We start from the raw sequence: 19,351 nt of genomic DNA on the forward strand, positions 1-19,351 counted from the left end.
CAGTAGTGAGTGTGGTAAATCGCTCCAACTGAGCTTCCAGGGTTTCTCCGGGAATGTAGTTGAACATGTTAAAATTTTGTCTTAACATATCCTGACGATTCTCTTTCATGTCTTCAATTCCCTTGTTAACCTCAAAAACCATTAAAATCACAACTTGAAGCCAAAATCAATTTTTTTTTAAAAAAAATGCCCTTTGACTATAAACCTCAAAAGTCAACCTTAAAAGTCAAACACAAAAGTCAAACTTAAAAAATCAAACTTAAAAATCAAAACGAAAAGCTAAATTTGAAAATTTGAAAGTTAAACGAGAAAGTCAAATGTCAAACTTGAAAGTCAAAGTCAAATGTTTTTTTTAAATTAAATTAAAAAAAATCAAAAATAAAAGTCAAAAATCAATTTATTATTATTATTATTATTATTATTATTATTATTATTATTATTATTTTGGAGGAAAAAGGAATTTAAAACTAAAAGAAATTGAATTTTTGAGCTAAAAGTGTCAATTTGCGAAATTGGGTTCGAAAATGAGAGTTTTTCAATTAAAAACAAAAGGAATGGAACAAGATGCTTGGTAGATCAACTGGTAAGGCGTGTTGCTGATGAACCTGGGGACCTAGGTTTGATCCCCGACACCCGCAAATTTGTTCCCCTTTTTATTGAAGCGCACAGGTAAGCCACTGAAGCTGTCGAGCCGAGCCTATCCCACCAAGTTGAGGCCGTAAGCCGCCGAACCATAAATGCCGGTCGCAAACCGCCGGCCGTAAACTCCGGCGACCGCAAACTCCCGCCGTAAACTGTTTCCGGCAGTAAACTCTTCGCAGATTTTGTGAAAAACGACGTTTTTCACCATTTTTTGCTCCAAAATTCGATCAAAAACTCGTTTTTATCAAAAATGCGAAGAACAAACGCCCTTTAATTTTCAGAGATCTATCCAAGAACATAAGTTTTTTTTTTTTTTTTTGAAAATAAGATCAAATAAGCTCCAGATTTGACAAAATTGACTAATACAATCCAAGCTCTGATACCAATTGTAAGTCCCCAATCTACTTGTGTATCAATCAGATCCATTTGATGGTGCGGAATCCCAATCAAACGGATGATGTCAGATCAAATAAAAGAGAAGAAGAAGAAGAAAATGATGAATCTTGTATATATTGATATGAATGAAGATCCGGATACAAGATTCACACATACATACACACACTTAAGCTCCCTATTCTCTTCTGTTCATCACTTAAAAAAACGTTACCCTTACACTCCTCCCCCTATATATACATGAGAAACATGGGCCGAAAATGGGTTTACGGCCGTAAACATCTCCCTGGCCGTAAACTCATAAAACATTACAGAAAAATACATTTGCCTAGAAAAGCAAAGTATAAACCATATTTTTGACCCAACATTAGTGCCTCAAATGTTGCACCTATAGTGAGTCACAAACACTAAATAGCAAGTTGGAAGAATATGAGAGAGGTTAGGAGGCTCAAAATCGGCCTGGGTATTCTCTTGGAAGCAAGTGACCGATTTTGGGAGTCCTAGGGGTTCCTTATATAGCTGAGCTGCTAGGGTTTCTGACTGGAACTCTAATTCTCTGCTTAGGCCTTAAGCAACCCATTAGATCCTTCCAGAATCCCCTTATGGACAAATTCTATGTGGGCTAAACATAGATTTCGTCCATCCCTTCTTAGGGATCCACAAGCCCAACTTTACAACTATTAGATAATTACAATACCAGTCCCCTTAATTCAATATGTCTATTTTGATCACCAAATTAATTCCAAATTAATTTATGATCAATACTAATTAAGTAATATGATTTCTCAATGAATATATTATTGTTATAATATATTAATAAATCACAATTAACCTTATTCTCCATAATTCATTCAGTTAAGTTGCTATGGTGAAGACAACCCAAAAGGACTATGCTACTATCGGGTCAAATACATACCAATTATAGTTATGAGCTTAGACACCTAATCCAACAATATGTACTAACTTTTTACCATTGTGGCATACCATTACCACACATAAATTAATTCCTATAATAAACACATAATTTTATGAACAACTTTTCCATTAGAACTTAAGCTACAACAAACACCATTATAGTTTCATCATTACAACAACAAAAGACCACATACTATCTATATTGAAATTCCTAACCCAAACAAGATTCCTACATGCAAGCTTCCCTCATATAAACTTAGTTAACTTTGAATATCATAAAAGAAAAAAAAAGGCCCAACTAATGACTAGAAAGATCTTCATCACCATTGCTTCATGCATTTTTGTTTTAGGGCTTGTTCAAGCAATTTCTTTAGCATAACAGACATAGAATCACAACAACTGCCGTACGACACATATGGGGTCGAACCAACCAATGAATCAACATTGTGATCTAGTTTAAATAAGTCTAAAACCTCATTTCCAAGATTTAAATAAGTCTAAGAGGTTACAATGAAGACATGTCTTCCAAAAGAACACACAGATATGTTCTAAGAATTTGAGAGAATTTGGAGAGAAAAGAGAAGAAGAAGAAGCCATTGGTAAAAGAACTTGACAACTTTTAAGAGTACGTGGAGAGGAAGAAAAGTTTAAATCATCCAAATTGACATTGACAAGGTGGAATGGTGAAATTGCCCCTCGTGTGAGTGGCATGTGGGTCGACTAACGTCTAACAATGGACGGCGTAACCAGTTGAACAAGTTTTTGAAACCCCATAAACAAAACGGATAGACGTTTTGATAGTTGACGTGATCACGTCCATTTTGATAAACAACAAGGACCAATCATGTAATTTTGCCTATTTTCACATGAGAAAAACATCTATTTTCTTGCTTACGAAAAGTGTAGTCCTTTGGTCTTCTCTTTTTCTCTCTCGATTTTTTTGTGCAATAAAATCCACATCCTCAGAATCGTATCCAAATATTACAGTCATCTTGATTTTCTGAGATTCTTTTTTACTCTTCTGTTCTATTCTTTCTCTCTCTCTCTCTCTCCGAATTTTCCCCCTTTTCTCTCTCTTTTTCCCTCGAAGGATCTTCTTTTTTCACTTAAATATTCTGGAATTCTTACATCAATTGCTCAAAGGGTTTTAACGGAGAACAAAAACCCTGGTCTGTAAGTTCCTCATCATATGAAGATCTAACAATTTGTATCTATTGAGCCTTTTTCTTCAAGAAAAAATGTCTCAGACTCACTGGGAAGCTGATAAAATGTAAGTTTCTTTTGCCCCTTATAAAATTCTCTGTAATTTCCAATCACTTGTGTTATGTTCATAGTTTGCTGTTAGATTTATGCTCTCTGTCGCTTGTTTGTTGTTTTCTTTTTTCATCTTATCCAATTTTGTTTTTTTGTTTTATCCCGCTTCCCGTCTTTTTAGGGTTTGTCCTTTCAGCAGCTTTTCTCATTACTTTTTTATTAAATTTATTTCTTCCCTCAGCTGGATTTGTCTTATAGATTCAGTATCGGTCGAATATGTGTTTGTAGTCTTGCTTGATTTATCTTGTGTTAGTGTTCTTCATTTGGGTATATGTATGAACTCGTATTTTTTGTATGAAGTTTCGAACTTCAATGATTTCAGCTAGATGAGTATTTCCAGTCAATTGGAAGCTTTAGCGACTCTAATTAGCTTGAAATTGTTCTTCTTCATGTAAAGTTTCAAACTTTGTTATAATTTCCAACTAATAAACCTGCTATCTGATTCATTTAACAGGTTAGATGTTTATATACATGACTACTTGGTAAAGAGGGATTTAAAAACTTCAGCCCAAGCATTTCAACAAGAGGGAAAAGTCTCATCTGACCCTGTTGGTAAGATTCCATTATAATTTCAATATCACCCATTTCTCCTTTTCCTTTATCATCATTCCAAATACATCACTGCTAATAATCTAACTCCAAAACATTAGGCTATTTTATAACTTTTATCCTCACATGGAGTAAAAATTACCAAACTTTTGTTATTTTTACAGCTATTGATGCACCTGGTGGCTTTCTATTCGAATGGTGGTCAGTCTTTTGGGACATATTTATTGCAAGAACCAATGAGAAACACTCAGAAGTTGCAGCCTCTTACATTGAGGTTAGTTTTAGATCTTAGTTTCTTCTTTTAATCTATTGATACATACATACATACATACATATCTATACATAAAAATCCATACTTTGATAACTACAGACACAGTTAATCAAAGCAAGAGAACAACAACAACAACAACAACAACAGCAACCACAACAACAACCACCACATCCACAACAACAACAGCAACAACAACAACAACATCAACAGATGCAAATGCAACAGCTCATGTTGCAACGCCAAGCTCAACAACAACAACAGCAACAACAACAACAACAGCAGCAACAACAGCAACAACAGCAGCAACAACAGCAACAACAGCAGCAGCAACAACAGCAGCAACAAGCACAGCAACAGCAACAACAACAACAAAGGAGAGATGGGGCCCACCTTCTGAATGGGGCATCAAACAGACTTGTTGGAAATGAGCCACTTATGAGACAGAATCCTGGAGTCAATGCTATTGCTACAAAAATGTATGAGGAGAAATTGAAAGTCCCACTTCCTAGAGACTCTTTAGATGATGCAGCTATGAAGGTATATATGTGTATATGATGATATGAATATGAGAATATTCTTTTAAAAAGTCAAATTTTTGACTTTTATGGGATTTGGTTGATTTGTTTTTATATTTGCTAACAGAGATATGGTGAGAATGTGGGCCAGCTTTTGGATCCCAACCAAGCTTCAATCTTGAAATCTGCTGCTGCAGCTGCTGGACAACCTTCAGGGTAATGTTTATTTTTATTTATTTATTTATTTATTGGTTGTAATAATTATATGTTATTAATATATTCTTTTTTCAGGCAAGTGTTACATGGGACAGCTGGCAGTATGTCTCCTCAAGTTCAAGCTCGTAGCCAACAACTTCCAGGCTCTGCACCTGTGAGTATTCTTTTTTTGAAAATGAAAAAAATGGTAATTTTTTTTTGTGATTTAACTTATATTGATGTATAATTTAATAGGAAATAAAAACGGAAATGAATCCAATTTTGAATCCTAGAGCAGCGGGTCCCGAAGTATCACTAATTGGGATTCCTGGTAATTTTGACTTTTTCCATTGACTTTTTTACTTTACTTAAACTATCACTTCATGTAACTGACATTATTCTTGTTTTCTAGGATCAAATCAAGGTGGTAATAACTTGACATTGAAAGGATGGCCTCTTACAGTAAGTTTATCAATAATTCCACATTTACCATTTTACCCTTCTACCTGCCTATGTGTTTGTTTCCATTTTTTCCTCATTAAGTCTTGTATGGCTGAAGTGGTTGAATCTTGAATGAGTAATGATGTATGTCTGAATAAACTGTCTGAAAAAGACTAAATGACCATTTTATCCTTTCATTCTATTCATATTAAGTCAAAAAGAAACATCCCTTAGTCTGTTAATGATGTTAGCAGGGGTTAGATCAATTGAGATCTGGTTTAATGCAACAACAGAAGTCATTCATGCAAGGATCACAACCATTTCATCAGTTACAAATGATGTCACCACAACATCAACAACAGCTTCTATTAGCACAACAAAACATGACATCACAATCAGCTAATGATGAAAGCAGAAGGCTTAGAATGCTTCTTACTAACAGAAGCATGAGTATGGGAAAAGATGGAAGTGGTCTTTCAACTTCTGTTGGTGATATTCCAAATGTGGGGTCCCCAATGCCCGTTTTACCCCGTGCAGATACCGATATGTTACTCAAGGTGATTCTTCATATTCACTTCTTGTAATCTTGTTTCTGTATAATGAATGATTATGGAATTTATTACGGTTTTGCCATTGTAGTTAAAAATGGCGCAATTACAGCAACAGCAGCAGCAGCAGCAGCAGAATGGTGGGAATCAGCAACAGCAACAACAACAGCAGATTCATCATTCTCTTTCTGCTCCTCAGCCTCAAAATTCAAATTTGAATATTCAACAAGAAAAGATTGTGGGTGCAAGTAGTGTGGGAGATGGGAGCATGTCGAATTCGTTTAGAGGAAATGATCAGGTTAGTTTTGTTTCTGTTGTTTGTTGATAGGTGTATTAGGGTCTGTTTGTTTGGTTGGATGGAATGGAATGGAATTGAATGACTAAGGAATGGAATGGAGAGGGTCATGATGATGTTTAGTTGGCCTGTAGGAATGGAATGAGTTGATGAGTTCTCATATGAAATTTTTTATATTACCCCCAAACCTGCTAACATACGAAAGTCTAGCGACCAAACCTGCAAATATATGAAAGTCTTGTGGCCAAAGTCTGAAACCCAAAAAGTCTAGGGACCAAACCTGCCAATTTATGAAATTCTTGTGGCCAAAATCTGAAACCCAAAAAGTCTAGGGACCAAACTTGCCAATATATGAAAGTATTGTGGCCAAAGTCTGAATCCCAAAAAGTCAAGGGACCAAACCTGCCAATATATGAAAGTCTTGTGGCTGAAGTCTGAATCCCAAAAAGTCAAGGGACCAAACCTGCCAATATATTGAGGTCTTGTGGCCAAAATCTGAAACTTAAAAAGTTTAGAGACCAAATCTGCCAATATATGAAAGTCTTGTGGCCAATGTTTGAATCCGAAAAGGTCTAGGCACCGAATCTGCCAATTTATGAAAGTCTTGTGGCCGAAGTCTGAAACCCAGAAAGTCTAGGGACCAAATCTGCCGACATATGAAAGTCTTGTGGGAAAAGTATGAAACATACCAAAGTGTAGTGGAATTCAGTTAAAACTATGGAATAAACCATTCCATTCCTTCCTTGATTCCATTCTACAAAACACTAACTTAGGTAGTAGTTTCTTTTGTTAACATGATTTCTAATCCGTTCTAAGGCTTCAAAAAACCAGACTGGAAGAAAAAGAAAACAGCCCGTGTCATCATCCGGGCCCGCCAATAGTTCCGGAACAGCAAACACAGCGGGCCCCTCACCATCTTCAGCACCTTCAACTCCATCAACTCATACACCTGGTGATGTCATCTCAATGCCTAATTTGCCACATAATGACAGCCAATCAAAATCTTTAATGATGTTTCGACCTGATGGTGGGCCCACGAATCTCACCTCCCCATCAAATCAATTGGTAAGCGGGGTCCACTTTCCTTTTTACGGTTTTTGTACCGGTATAATCTTGTGTTGTGATGATAAGGGCGTTTCGGTCATTTTACAGGCTGACATGGATCGTTTTGTGGAAGATGGATCTCTTGATGACAATGTGGAATCTTTTTTGTCTCATGATGATACGGATTTGAGGGATACAGTTGGTGGTCGTTGTATGGATGTCAGCAAAGGTAAGATTGTTATTTTAGTTTGATGTGATGGAATGGAATCACATCGGAATGGAATGGAATGAACAATGTAATGGAATGAGGAAGGTAAAGGAATGGATTGTTGCATTCCGTTATCATGTTTAGTTGGCTTGAAGGAATGGGATTTTAATCATTTAAACATTTTGTTTGTTATGCGCACAATTTGAAAAACGATACATAAAGAAAAAAAAATTGTTATTTTATTAAAATTAACTTTCAATACGATTGATATGAAATTAGGGTTTACATTTACGGAGGTAAATTCAGTTCGTGCTAGTGCAAGTAAGGTTGTGTGTTGCCATTTTTCATCCGATGGTAAACTTCTTGCAAGTGGTGGCCACGATAAAAAGGTAAAACTCAATTTCATTAAACAAAAAAAGTAAATTAATTTTAATCTTTACAATAAAATTGTATATTTACAGTGGTAAATTGGTAATTTATGATGCAGGCTGTATTGTGGTATACAGATTCTTTGAAACCCAAAACAACTCTCGAAGAACATTCATCATTGATCACGGATGTGCGCTTCAGCCCAAGCATGCCCCGCCTTGCCACGTCATCCTTTGATAAAACCGTTCGTGTTTGGGATGCCGACAACGTTAGTTTACCTTTTTCTAGTCTCGATTTCTTTTAATTTGTAGTAATAATTTACATTTTTGGTCCCTGAGTATACCTGAATTTTGCAATTTTTGCTCCCAAAAAGTTTTCATTTGCAGTTTTTGTCCTCGTTTGAGGTTCTTGTAATGTTTATGGTCCCAAAAAGTTTTCTTTTGCATTTTTGGTCCTTATTTGAGGTTGATTTAACGTTTTTATTCCCCTTCCAAGTAACATGACTATTTTTGGTCCATGAATATAGCTGGTTTTTACTTTGAACATGAGAAATAAATAATTTACTTTTTAATTTAATTTAATTTAAATTTATATATGTTGTAGCCTGGTTTCTCTCTTCGGACATTTATGGGACATTCGACATCTGTGATGTCATTGGATTTCCACCCGAATAAAGATGATCTCATTTGTTCGTGTGATGGGGATGGAGAAATAAGGTATTGGAGCATAAACAACGGTAGCTGTTCTCGTGTGTTCAAGGTATATAATATAATACAAGGGTAAATTGGTCATTTTACTTGGATTAAAATAACAATGATTATTATTTTTTTAATTAATTTAGGGAGCAACAGCACAAGTGAGATTTCAGCCACGCCATGGAAGATTTCTTGCAGCGGCTGCAGAAAACATTGTATCGATTCTTGATGTGGAGACTCAAGCATGTCGACATACATTAACGGTTTGATTTTTTTTGTATTTTAATGTTTTATTATTTTTTTGAGTAATTTACATCTTTGGTCCCTGAGTAATTATAGTTGATTTTTTGAAAGGTTAATCTTATAAGAGACCTTATATTTTGTGTTTTTTCTGGATTAAACTTAAACTTTATTTTATTTATTTTTTTCTTTTTTCTGATCTGGCTCTTTTAGTCGTTTTTTTTTTCTGAAAAAACTTGTCAAATGTGAGGTTTTTTCTCTTTAGAAAAACTAAAAAACTTGAGGGTTTATTTGTAAACAGTTAGAAGGTTGAGGATTATTTTTGGAAAAAGGCAAAGTTGAGGGTTCTTTTGGAAAAAATGAAAAAATACAAGGACTTTTTCAGGAAAAAAAATAAAAATGAGGTTTAATCCGGAAAAAACACAAAATATAAGGTCTTTTATGAGATTAGCCCTTTTTTCAATTTAGGTTCCAACTAGTTTTTTTTTCTTTGCAATTTTGGTCTTTTGATGTTCATGTAACACCTTTTCCAAGTAAAATGACTATTTTCAGTCCCTGGGTTTAACTGATTTTTGCAATTTTGGTTCCAAAAATTTGTCATAGGGACCAAAACGTTACAAAAATCTCAACTAAGGACCCAAATTGCAAGAGAATCCTTTCAGACCGAGTTTGAACAGATTAGCTATACCAAGGGACCAAAAATATAAAATAGTAAATTACATTTTTTGTCATTTATATATACCTGATGTTTGCAATTTTGGTCCCACAAAGTTTTTACATTCTATTTTGGTCCATATTTGAGGGTCTTGTAACGTTTTTGGTCCCCAGTTATTACAATTTTGGTCCCAAAAATAGTCATTTTACTTAAAATAAGGACAAAAGTTTCAAAAGAAAACCTTTTGGTACCAAATTTGAAAAACCAGCTATAATCAGGGACCGAAAATGTAACTTACTCAAAATATATGATTAAGTCTAATAAAACAATGAACTATTTGAATGTAGGGGCATACAAAGCCGATTCATTCAGTTTGTTGGGACCCGAGTGGGGAGTATTTGGCATCAGTGAGTGAGGACTCTGTTCGTGTGTGGTCTCTTATGGCAGGAAATGAAGGGGAATGTGTACATGATCTTAGTTGTAATGGCAACAAGTTTCACTCATGTGTTTTTCACCCTAGTTATGCTTCATTATTGGTCATCGGTTGTTATCAGGTAACTTTACTTTTATACTTTTCACTTTTCACCATAAAGTAGTAAAAAAAGAGTGTTACTTTTTTTAATGGGTTTTCTTCTTGTGAATGCAGTCGTTGGAGTTGTGGAATATGTCAGAGAACAAGACGATGACTTTATCGGCTCATGAAGGATTGATTGCTGGCTTGGCTTTGTCCACTGTTACGGGTCTGGTAGCTTCTGCTAGCCATGATAAGATTGTTAAGCTTTGGAAATGAAAAAAAAAAAAAAAAGGAAAAACAAGAAACAAGAAACAAAAATGTTGTATCATCTGTTGTATCTTGAATGTGGAACAGTATGTTTGTTGTGCTTTGGTGATATGTTTATATGGGTAAAAACATGCTATCCTTAATTATGAAAAGCTCCATGTTTCTTTATATGAATTTATTTGATTGTCATAATCTCTAAAATGACCATCAAGACTGGACTTACACCTACGCCTGGCAATGGAGCGGGCTTTGACCCTGATCCGATCCAAACCCTTAAGAATTATATGGGTTTGGAGCATAGTTTTTGATTCGTTTACCCGTTTACGATCCGTACCTGCTAACCTTTTTATTAAATGGATCGGGTATGTATCATCATCGATCCGATCCATTTATAAACTGTCCAGTATAAATTTTAGAATCATATATTTATATTTTATCATGTCTAAAGTTTTATTTTAATTATAATCAAAAGTCCAGAATGGGAAAAAGCCAAAGACCAAACTATTTTTAGATAGTAGTCGAGGAGTCAACTTCTAGATGGTCTATTAACAAGAATCAGGGTATCATTTTATTAATATTTTATCAAGCAATCACTAATTTCATTTATAAATTAGTAAAGTCATTATCAAACCGAAAGTTTGCAATTGCTACTCTTTATCACCGCATTCGACATTTAAAAATCAAGTGGAAGTTACTACAAAGGTGACTTTAATTCAAATTGAAAGTCCTCAAGTATGTAATGCATTTTCTAAATATAACATTTTTGTTTGATTATTCAAAAAAACCTACGGGTTATGGAGCGGGTTTGAGTATCTGTTAGATTCGGTGGATAAGTGTATGAGTTTAATTATTCAAAACCCTACGGGTTACAGAGCGGATTTGGATTGGATTTTGAAAATTGTTAAACGGATTTAGATCAAGGTCGATTCGCTCCAAACCCGCCCCATTTCCAGGTCTACTTACAGTGTGTACCCGAGTTTTATTAATAGAAAGAAAAGAAAGGAAAGGAAAATATGGAGAAAAAAGAAAGTAAGGGGAAGTGATTTAATTTTTTGTGTTTCAAGTTCGAAGGAAAAGAAATGAAGGGTTTTTTTTTTTTTTTTTTTTTTTTTTTTTTTTTTTTTTTTTTAAATGTGTTCCCGAGTTGGAAGGAAAAGAAAAGAAAAGAAAGTTAAACAACATTATAATTTTACCCTTATTTTTTTTAGCAATCATATTAGATATATAGTTCAAATTAGAAAAAAAATGTTGATTTGCATGTCATCTTTTCATATTTTGTGTCTTGATATTTGTTTACACATATACATAAATATTTATATTTAGTTAAATACCAACATATAATATTCAATTAAAATATCAATGGGTAGCAAAACATAAAATAATATTCGATGAAAACATTTGTTGAAAACAGTTCAGTTTAATCATGCTACAACTCCAAAAACCAGAATTCAATTCGTGCAACAAAAAATAAGTCAAACATAGAAACAACAAATCAACACCTATTATCCTAATTCACCATTTACCTGCGCCCATCATTGTTTTCAGTAGATCCTTCCGTATGTTGATTGGACAAGTAAACAACGTCCTCGCATTTGCTTGGTTACGAGACAAATACATGAAAGCACCTGGTATTTCATGGGGTTCCAAACCCATCGGCTGCAATTCTTGATAAATTTCATCACATGTTAACTCATGATGGTAAACTCTTTCAAAGATTTTGTTACATTCCCTCATAGCATCAGCCACATCACCAACAACATTCATAATTGTTGTTTCAAATGTTTCAGATTTCAGGTTGAGGTTGAGGTTCAACTTCCTCTTCTACTTCATCTATGATTTTATTTTATTTTATTTTATTATTTTTTTTTTTTTGCACTTGAATTTTGTTTAGGTGAAAAACATGTAGGAGATACCACTTGAATGTCATCATCATCATCATCATCATCTATATGTTGGTTCTCCGGTGTAACATCATTACTTACCAATAAATTATCAACCTCTAAAAATACTTTCTATTTTGATGTCAGTAGTCTTGCTAAACCTTGCAATTCTTTCATTTGTTGTTTCAACATTTCCTCCTGAAGCTCTATCTCTCGCAAATAATACCAAAAACAGGAGCAAGGGCAAAATAGTCCAACGGAATAACAAAGAAGAACAAATGGCATCGGCAAGAAAGATTGAAAACAGAAAGCAACAACACATTTTGGCTTATTATTGCTGATCGGTATTGATTGTTAGTGTTAAAAAAATGAAACTAGTAATGAAAGAGTCGCAAAAAAAAGAAAGCAACAACAATTACATTTTAGAATATGACAATTACTCGTTGCTAGTGGTACGGAAAAAATGAAAATAGGAATGACAAAAATAGTTAGGTTCACTTATTTTAATATTTCCATGTTGTTTTTGAGGATGATTCAATAGCATATATAAATGTGGAGGCAATACAAAAGGAACAATTGTTTTCATATAACAACGAATTTCAAACACTTACAATCTGTTAACGAAATATGTGATTATAAGTGGCATAAGAAGCCAAGCACAACTCGTAAGTAAACATGCATTAGTCTGAACAAGCAATTAGAAGTGGTAATGCCAGGAAAAACTAATTTTAATTTCCGATAATTTCATATATGACTTGATTGATCAAGTGTGGTTGATTATTCTAGACTTCATATATTTTGATAAAAAACAATAACCATTACATGTTTCTTGAAACTTAACTAAAGGCTACTATTTTGTGCTTATTTTTAACATTTTCAATGTTGTTTTTGAGGATGATTCGCATGGATTACATATATAAATGTCAGATGCAATACAAAAAGAACACTTATTTTAATATAACACTTTCTTGTATACATAGAAAAACATGAAAATAATAACAGATCACTCTCTTGTATACACAGAAGAACTTGCAGAAAAAGAAAACAGAAACAAGTTTTACTTGTGAGATTGCAGATTGCAGGGATGAAGATTGATGCAAACCTGATGAACGGCTTGAGAGTTGAGAATGCAAATCGTGTTTTTTTGGTTTGTAGTGTGCTTATAAATAGAGATAAGAAAAATAATTTGGTAAACTTGAGATAAATCGGATGGGACGACAAATTTTAAAAACTAATATTTATTCATTAAAAGTCATGCATATTACACGAAATTATTAATTTTTTGATATTTTCATAACATTCTTCTTTCTTTTTGTTTGTGAGAGTTATTTGACATTGACTACAGATAGTGAGGTGTATTTTGATAATAAGATGCATTTCAAGAATTTACTTACAATTGTAATTAAAATGATTTAACATATACATCATTAGGAGAAAATTTAAACGGAAAAAGAACAATATTGCAATTTTAAGAGGACCTAAGATGTATACAGTCAGTTGTACAAGGGTTCAACTTGTTTATTTAAAAAAATTATCCATTGCCATGGTATCAATCCGGCGACACCCTCAACAATCAAATTGGATATCTCCGCCATTAGTCGCTACCAACAACCACTCCTTTCGCCACCAGGTTCTTCTCTTTATCTCTTTAAGTGTATTTACGTGTGTGTTTTCTTGTTACGATGGTTCTGGAACTCAATTAATACTTCACGTATCCATAAACAGTTACAAAAATCCCCCAAATCAGTGGAGAATTAGGGCATGCTGTATCAAATCGATTACGTTGATTTAAACATTTTCTGATCTTTTCATAGCTAATCGTTGGTTATCTAATTTTCTATTGGCTATTTGATTTTGACATTGCGATTTCATCCGCGGCATAAGTATAATCCACATAATTTGTCTTCCTCATATGATGATAAAATTTTCACCCTGCAGCTTGAAGATTTACGGATTGTAAAAAAATTCAGTAGTTAAACTGAACGCTTCGATGACAGAAATGGTAAATCAATTCATTCCCTCGATCTAATCACCGAGTTTATTCATTATTGTATCTTGTCTCATTCGAAACCTAATTAAGTATGTTTTCAGTAGTTCTTAATCCTGTGTTATATTGTTCTTCAGGATCAAAAGATAACAGAAGCTTTGAAGAAGATGAATGCTTCGAAAGAAGGAGCCACTGCTAACGTACAAAGATTACTTCCGCTTCTGGAGACATTAAAGGTTTCCATTTATGCATTTCAGATACTCATAAGCTGAATTTATTCTTCTCAAAATTAACCAAAATCATTAATTCTGTATGTTGTTATGTATGATTATGAATTAGGTTCTTGAGAAGAAAGAAGAAGAAGATGAATCAAATTACAGTGAAGTATATGCTAGACTGCAGTCAGAGCTCAGTGAATTGGAGAAGATGATACAGATCAATGATGCTGTTGAGAGATTGAATTCAGCAAAGATGGTATTTCTTGTAATGCTTATAGTTATATTTGCACCTTGAATATACAAAAATATTTAAAAAGTAAAAATATATATTTTTTTTTCTATAAATTTTGTTACAGGAGCTTTCCTCAAAGCTAAGGGAAATTATATCATTAAAGCGCCAACACGATGATATTCCCACACAAGCAGAACTTATTCAGTAAGATTTATAAAATAATAAAAAAAAAAAGTCAACAAACTTTTTGTTAAATTTGAAAAGTCAACATATTTTTGTTAAATTTGAAAAGTATTTTCTACACTGTAGATATGAACGTAGGTTTTCAGAACTTAATGTTCACATTCAGGTATGTCAGTTTTTTTTATTTTTTATTTTCTTTCTCGAAGGTTAAATTTTAAAAAAGTCAAAATATTTTTTGTTAAATTTTCCGTTTGTTAATAGGGAAAGCTTCGGCAAACTCGTAAATACTATGCAACATATAACGCTTTATTGGAAATAAAAGAACTGATGTTGAAGGAAACTTCTTTATTAAACTCAATGAGTTCACAGGTAAATTATATATATAAATGAAATAATTATTTTTTTGATTATCATTAATGTAATTATTTATTTTTTGTTTTATGCAAATTAAAACAACAGTTACATGATGCACTTAATAGTCCTTCTGGTCGAGTAACATTGACTAGTTCCATAGATGGAATTTCAAAGAGTATTCAACAGGTAAATATAAAGTAATAAATTATAATCACTAGAATTTATATCAATTTTATAAAATTTGAAGTTGTGTATATTTATTTTTATATTTTGTAGAAGCTTAAAAATGTGGAAGTGACGTTGGAAGCAGAGAAGAAAGCTTGTGAAGGTTTGAAGAAAAAGCATGCAGCAGCGAATTTGGAGAAAAGGCGTTGCTATTCTTTGTTAAAGGAGTTTCAAGTAAGTATTTATTTAATTAAATTGTTAATAAATTTGTTTATTTAAGAAAAATAAAACTTTTTTTTTTGTTAATGATGGTTATTTTTATGTCTCACTTTTGATTATTAGGAAGAATGCACGAGGAATGAGAGACTTAGGAATCAAACTTCTTCTGTCTGATATCTGTGGTTAGAAGGAATGTAACAATTTTTTATTTTATTTTTTTATTATTTTTTTTATTCCAAATATAGCTCATATAGTTATACTGTTAGATTTGTATGGTTGTTTGGTATATGTTGTTTTGGTTTTGTTTTTTGTACTATTTTGTTTTTTATGAAATTATTTTATAAAACTATAAAGCAGATCAAACTCATAAAATATATAATAAGAACTAAAATAACTAATATATGTTTGGTTGTGACTATTTCATTTTAACTAGTTATGAAACATATTAAAAATATTAGTGATCGGATATCATCACCATTTTCCGTACCACAAAATGATGCAAATAGTTATTTGTCTACAAAATATGATATCATTTTTTACACAAAAAAATTCTAAGTATGTTTACAACTGCATTTATTGGCTTTTTATAATTATGGAATATGGGTCTGGATTAGGGATATGTTTCAGGCCAGAACCGACCCGAATAACTTGAAACCTGAATTGGATGAAAAGTTGGAACCGAAGCCCGGATCGATTATTAACCTGAAAGGACCGAAATAACATATAAACTATGCTTCTAAACCGAAATGATCCGAATAACCAAAATAAATTGAATTGACCCGAATAAACACAATTAACCGAATAATCCAAATATGAAACTAGCATTTGAAATACCATAGCTCAAACATGTACAACACTTCTGTGGGTTTACGAATGGCAAAAAAAAAAAAAATATTGGTTAAGGCAGAAATAGGAAGCTCACGTGAAATCAGAGACAACGACGCAACATCTATTTGTAAAGCTTTATTCAAACCCTAAAACAAGTTTCAGTCAATTACAGAAAGTAATAACTAATTTAGCAAAATTCATTAATTTTCTGGTCAGTCATTTTGACCCGATTAAACCTTTATTCGGCTAACCAACACTAAACAACCCGAGAACCGAATTGGGCTAAAATAGATATCCAAGAACGGACCCAAATAACTTTTACGATTCCAATGTGGATCAGTCCGGTCCTAGTTTTGGTTTCAGTTAGGGTAATCTGTCCAAATGCACATCTCTAGTCTAGATCCAATGAAGACTTAAAAATCGGAAAGAATTTCACGGATAATTTTGTACCATTCATTTTATTAAGAGTACAAACGTCAAATTTAGTATTTTTTTTTTTTAAATTAATTTTTTTTTAATGTAATTAAACTTGATCTTAACTTTTTTTATTTATTATTTATGATTTTTTAATGTAATTAAACTCGATTTTAGTTTTTTCTTATGTTCCTTTTTATTTTCTATGATGTAAATTGTTAGTTATTAATATTTTTAAAATTTTTTTTCCCTCTTCTAATTTAAACCTCAATACCAAAATCTAACAAGTAATTACTTAAAACGTCATATCATTTTACGACATTTTAACAATAAATAAAATTAAATTTCTAACTATTTATTTTTTTCAATCTTACAATAATGATTTGTCTTCACATTATTACTAATTTTTAAACTTTCATTTGATCCTACTTCCATATAAGAAACAAATTGGGATATAAATAAAATCTTTTCAATGATGTCTTACATTAAAAATTAATATATATTGAATATTTAATAAATTATGTGAATAAGATAAAATTATAAATAGAAAATTACGAGCAAGAAAAATTGAATATTATTCCAAAATTAGATAAACATAGAAGCAAATTTGCTTGCAAAAACAAACAAACAAACAAAAGGAAAAAAGAAAGATCATAAAACTAAAATGGTTTAATGGCTTTGGACTTGTAAGCTTTGACAGCCTTCTGAATTAACGAAGAGTGATTGTGAAAGAATACCATCCTTTCTTTAACACTCTCAATCTCTTCAAGATGATACTTCTTCCATGCATCTTCCATATCATCCAATTCTTTCTCAGAAACATACGACATGTATTTTCGTAACATATTCTTTCCATCACTTGTTATATTCTCAAACGGATATATATCATCTAAGGCTCCATCTGTGTGGGGATACTTTACCACGAAATCAACTTCGCTCATTGTACGTTGCTTCCTTTTCGCCTTTTCTTTCAAAGAGTAGTTTGCTTTCTTCTTCTTGTTTTTCTTCTTCGTTTGCAGAATCCGATGAATTTTTATCGGCATCAAGAAGTAGAGTTTTCAAGGTGAAAAGGAGAATTGATGATGTAAAAAAGATATTAAGTTATGTTATATATACTAGCCGATTCCTAATCTAGGCTAACTACCATTTCTACACGATTTCTATGATCTTTTCCTGTTTCATATAAATGAAAAATGCCATGCATGATTCTGAGATCATTTCAAAATATACACAAATACACCTTTTATTATTATTATTATTACAAATCCTTAGTCATATTTTAAATAAAAAATGGTTTTCTCTCTCTCAAGTTTCACAAAGGAAAAGATTCATGGTATCGTGTTTAAATTAAAACCCAGGTCTACCTATATGCAGGTTGGACCGTGAACCAGTGAATGAAGAGACCGGGCCACATATTTTAGTAAAATGATTATCTTTAGCAATGTCATTTTATTTTTATAAGTTATGTTTTTATTTTTTTATTTTTTTTATTGACTCAAGGTTGATAAGAGGTCTTAATATCCTCTAAACATTAATTGTTTTAGAAAATATGTTTGACAAACAAGGTCTTACTATCCTATAAATTAACCGACTTCTCAAATATAAGGTTGCATTTTTTATTTCTTACATATATTAATATAGTGTGGTACATTTAGTTTACTATTACTTTATTTCGATAATTTCATAAAAAAGACTTTTAAGTTTGGCCTAAAATATCGGTTTTTACCTTCCGGTGGATTCTTGGTTCGTTTATGCTGCAAACTTAACATTTTTTTTTTCTAGTTTTGTCCTTTTTAGTTTTTATCAAATTTTGAATATATATATATATATATATATATATATATATATATATATATATATATATATATATATATATATATATATATATATATTTATATTTTATATGTTTATAACCTTAAGAGTTTTATTTGCAAAATATTTGTAAACTTAATGGCATTTTCGCAAATAGTATTTCATTGTAACCTAGAAACCTGCTATTGTTATTACAGCTAAAAAGGCAAAACCGAAAAAATGACAAGTTTGTGGCATAAACGAACCAAAAAACTCGTTGGAGGATAAAACCCACATGTTCGGCCTAATTTAAGGTTTTTTACGGCATTATCCATATTTTATTAATTAACATTAAAATTCTTATTTAATGTTATAGAAAAAGAAAATAGTCATGTTCAGTAGTTAATCCTGTATTCCTGCGTTATATTGATTAAAAGATAACAGAAAGCTTTGAAGAAGATGAATGCTTCGAAAGAAGGAGCTACTGCTAACGTACAGACATAATTACTTCCACTTCTGGAGACATTAATTAAAGGTTTCCATTTATGCTTTTCAGATACTCATAAGTTGAATTTATTCTTCTCATGATTAACCAAAATCATTAATTGTGTATCTTGTTATGTATGATTATGAATTAGATTCTTGAGAAGCAAAAAGAAGAAGATGAATCAAATTACAGTGAAATATATGCTAGACTGCAATTAGAGTTCAGTGAATCGGAGAAGATGATAAAGATGCCGTTGAGAGACAGAATTCATCAAAGATGATATTGCTTTTAAATGCTTATATCTACACCTTGAATATACAATTTCTTAAAATAAAAAGAATAAATAAATAAAAAATCTTTCCGTAAATTTTATTCAGTAAGATTCATAAAAAAAAAAAAGTCAACATACTTTTTGTTAAATTTGAAAAGTCAACATATTTTTGTTAAATTTGAAAAGTATTTTCGATGATGCAGATATGAACGTCAATTTTCAGAACTTAGGTTATGTTTGACGTACTAGCTG

At 32.1% G+C, this 19,351-nt stretch overlaps 2 protein-coding genes across 5 annotated transcripts; both read left to right on the plus strand.

Annotated features, from left to right (window-relative positions):
- Nucleotides 1-2,917: 2,917 nt before the first annotated feature.
- LOC145001773 (transcriptional corepressor LEUNIG-like) lies at nucleotides 2,918-10,238 on the plus strand. Of its 4 annotated transcripts, none has more exons than XM_078961120.1 (18): nucleotides 2,921-3,220; nucleotides 3,719-3,816; nucleotides 3,978-4,087; nucleotides 4,184-4,621; nucleotides 4,727-4,815; nucleotides 4,891-4,969; nucleotides 5,050-5,125; nucleotides 5,207-5,256; nucleotides 5,487-5,792; nucleotides 5,875-6,081; nucleotides 6,895-7,143; nucleotides 7,231-7,351; nucleotides 7,610-7,719; nucleotides 7,818-7,967; nucleotides 8,303-8,458; nucleotides 8,541-8,657; nucleotides 9,637-9,843; nucleotides 9,936-10,238. In XM_078961120.1, the coding sequence occupies exons 1-18, from the start codon at nucleotides 3,189-3,191 to the stop codon at nucleotides 10,077-10,079; spliced, it is 2,739 nt and encodes a 912-aa protein (XP_078817246.1). In that variant the 5' UTR covers nucleotides 2,921-3,188; the 3' UTR covers nucleotides 10,080-10,238. The 4 variants fall into 4 exon arrangements, with proteins under 4 accessions (XP_078817244.1, XP_078817245.1, XP_078817246.1 ...); XM_078961121.1 differs by having other exon boundaries at nucleotides 2,922-3,220; nucleotides 5,490-5,792; XM_078961118.1 differs by having other exon boundaries at nucleotides 2,918-3,220; nucleotides 5,490-5,792; nucleotides 6,895-7,351.
- A 3,248-nt stretch (nucleotides 10,239-13,486) lies between these two features.
- On the plus strand, nucleotides 13,487-15,661 carry LOC145001230 (paramyosin-like protein). Its single transcript, XM_078960587.1, has 10 exons — nucleotides 13,487-13,580; nucleotides 13,889-13,952; nucleotides 14,075-14,173; nucleotides 14,277-14,411; nucleotides 14,512-14,591; nucleotides 14,697-14,736; nucleotides 14,832-14,939; nucleotides 15,030-15,110; nucleotides 15,201-15,323; nucleotides 15,432-15,661. The coding sequence occupies exons 2-10, from the start codon at nucleotides 13,941-13,943 to the stop codon at nucleotides 15,480-15,482; spliced, it is 729 nt and encodes a 242-aa protein (XP_078816713.1). The 5' UTR covers nucleotides 13,487-13,580; nucleotides 13,889-13,940; the 3' UTR covers nucleotides 15,483-15,661.
- Nucleotides 15,662-19,351: the final 3,690 nt, after the last annotated feature.

This window comes from Lactuca saligna, chromosome 6 (genome assembly GCF_052625555.1).
Source record: "Lactuca saligna cultivar CGN05327 chromosome 6, ASM5262555v1, whole genome shotgun sequence".
NCBI classification, from domain to species: Eukaryota; Viridiplantae; Streptophyta; class Magnoliopsida; order Asterales; family Asteraceae; genus Lactuca; species Lactuca saligna.

Bases quoted from the DNA above. Each gene is read 5' to 3' on its own strand.
- LOC145001773 (XM_078961118.1), top strand. From the start codon at position 3,189: ATGTCTCAGACTCACTGGGAAGCTGATAAAAT. The intron at 4,622-4,726 runs GTATATATGTGT...ATTTGCTAACAG, and splicing joins TAGATGATGCAGCTATGAAG to AGATATGGTGAGAATGTGGG. The intron at 5,257-5,489 runs GTAAGTTTATCA...TGATGTTAGCAG, and splicing joins TGAAAGGATGGCCTCTTACA to GGGTTAGATCAATTGAGATC.
- LOC145001230 (XM_078960587.1), top strand. The intron at 14,174-14,276 runs GTTTCCATTTAT...ATTATGAATTAG, and splicing joins CGCTTCTGGAGACATTAAAG to GTTCTTGAGAAGAAAGAAGA. The intron at 14,940-15,029 runs GTAAATTATATA...TTAAAACAACAG, and splicing joins TAAACTCAATGAGTTCACAG to TTACATGATGCACTTAATAG.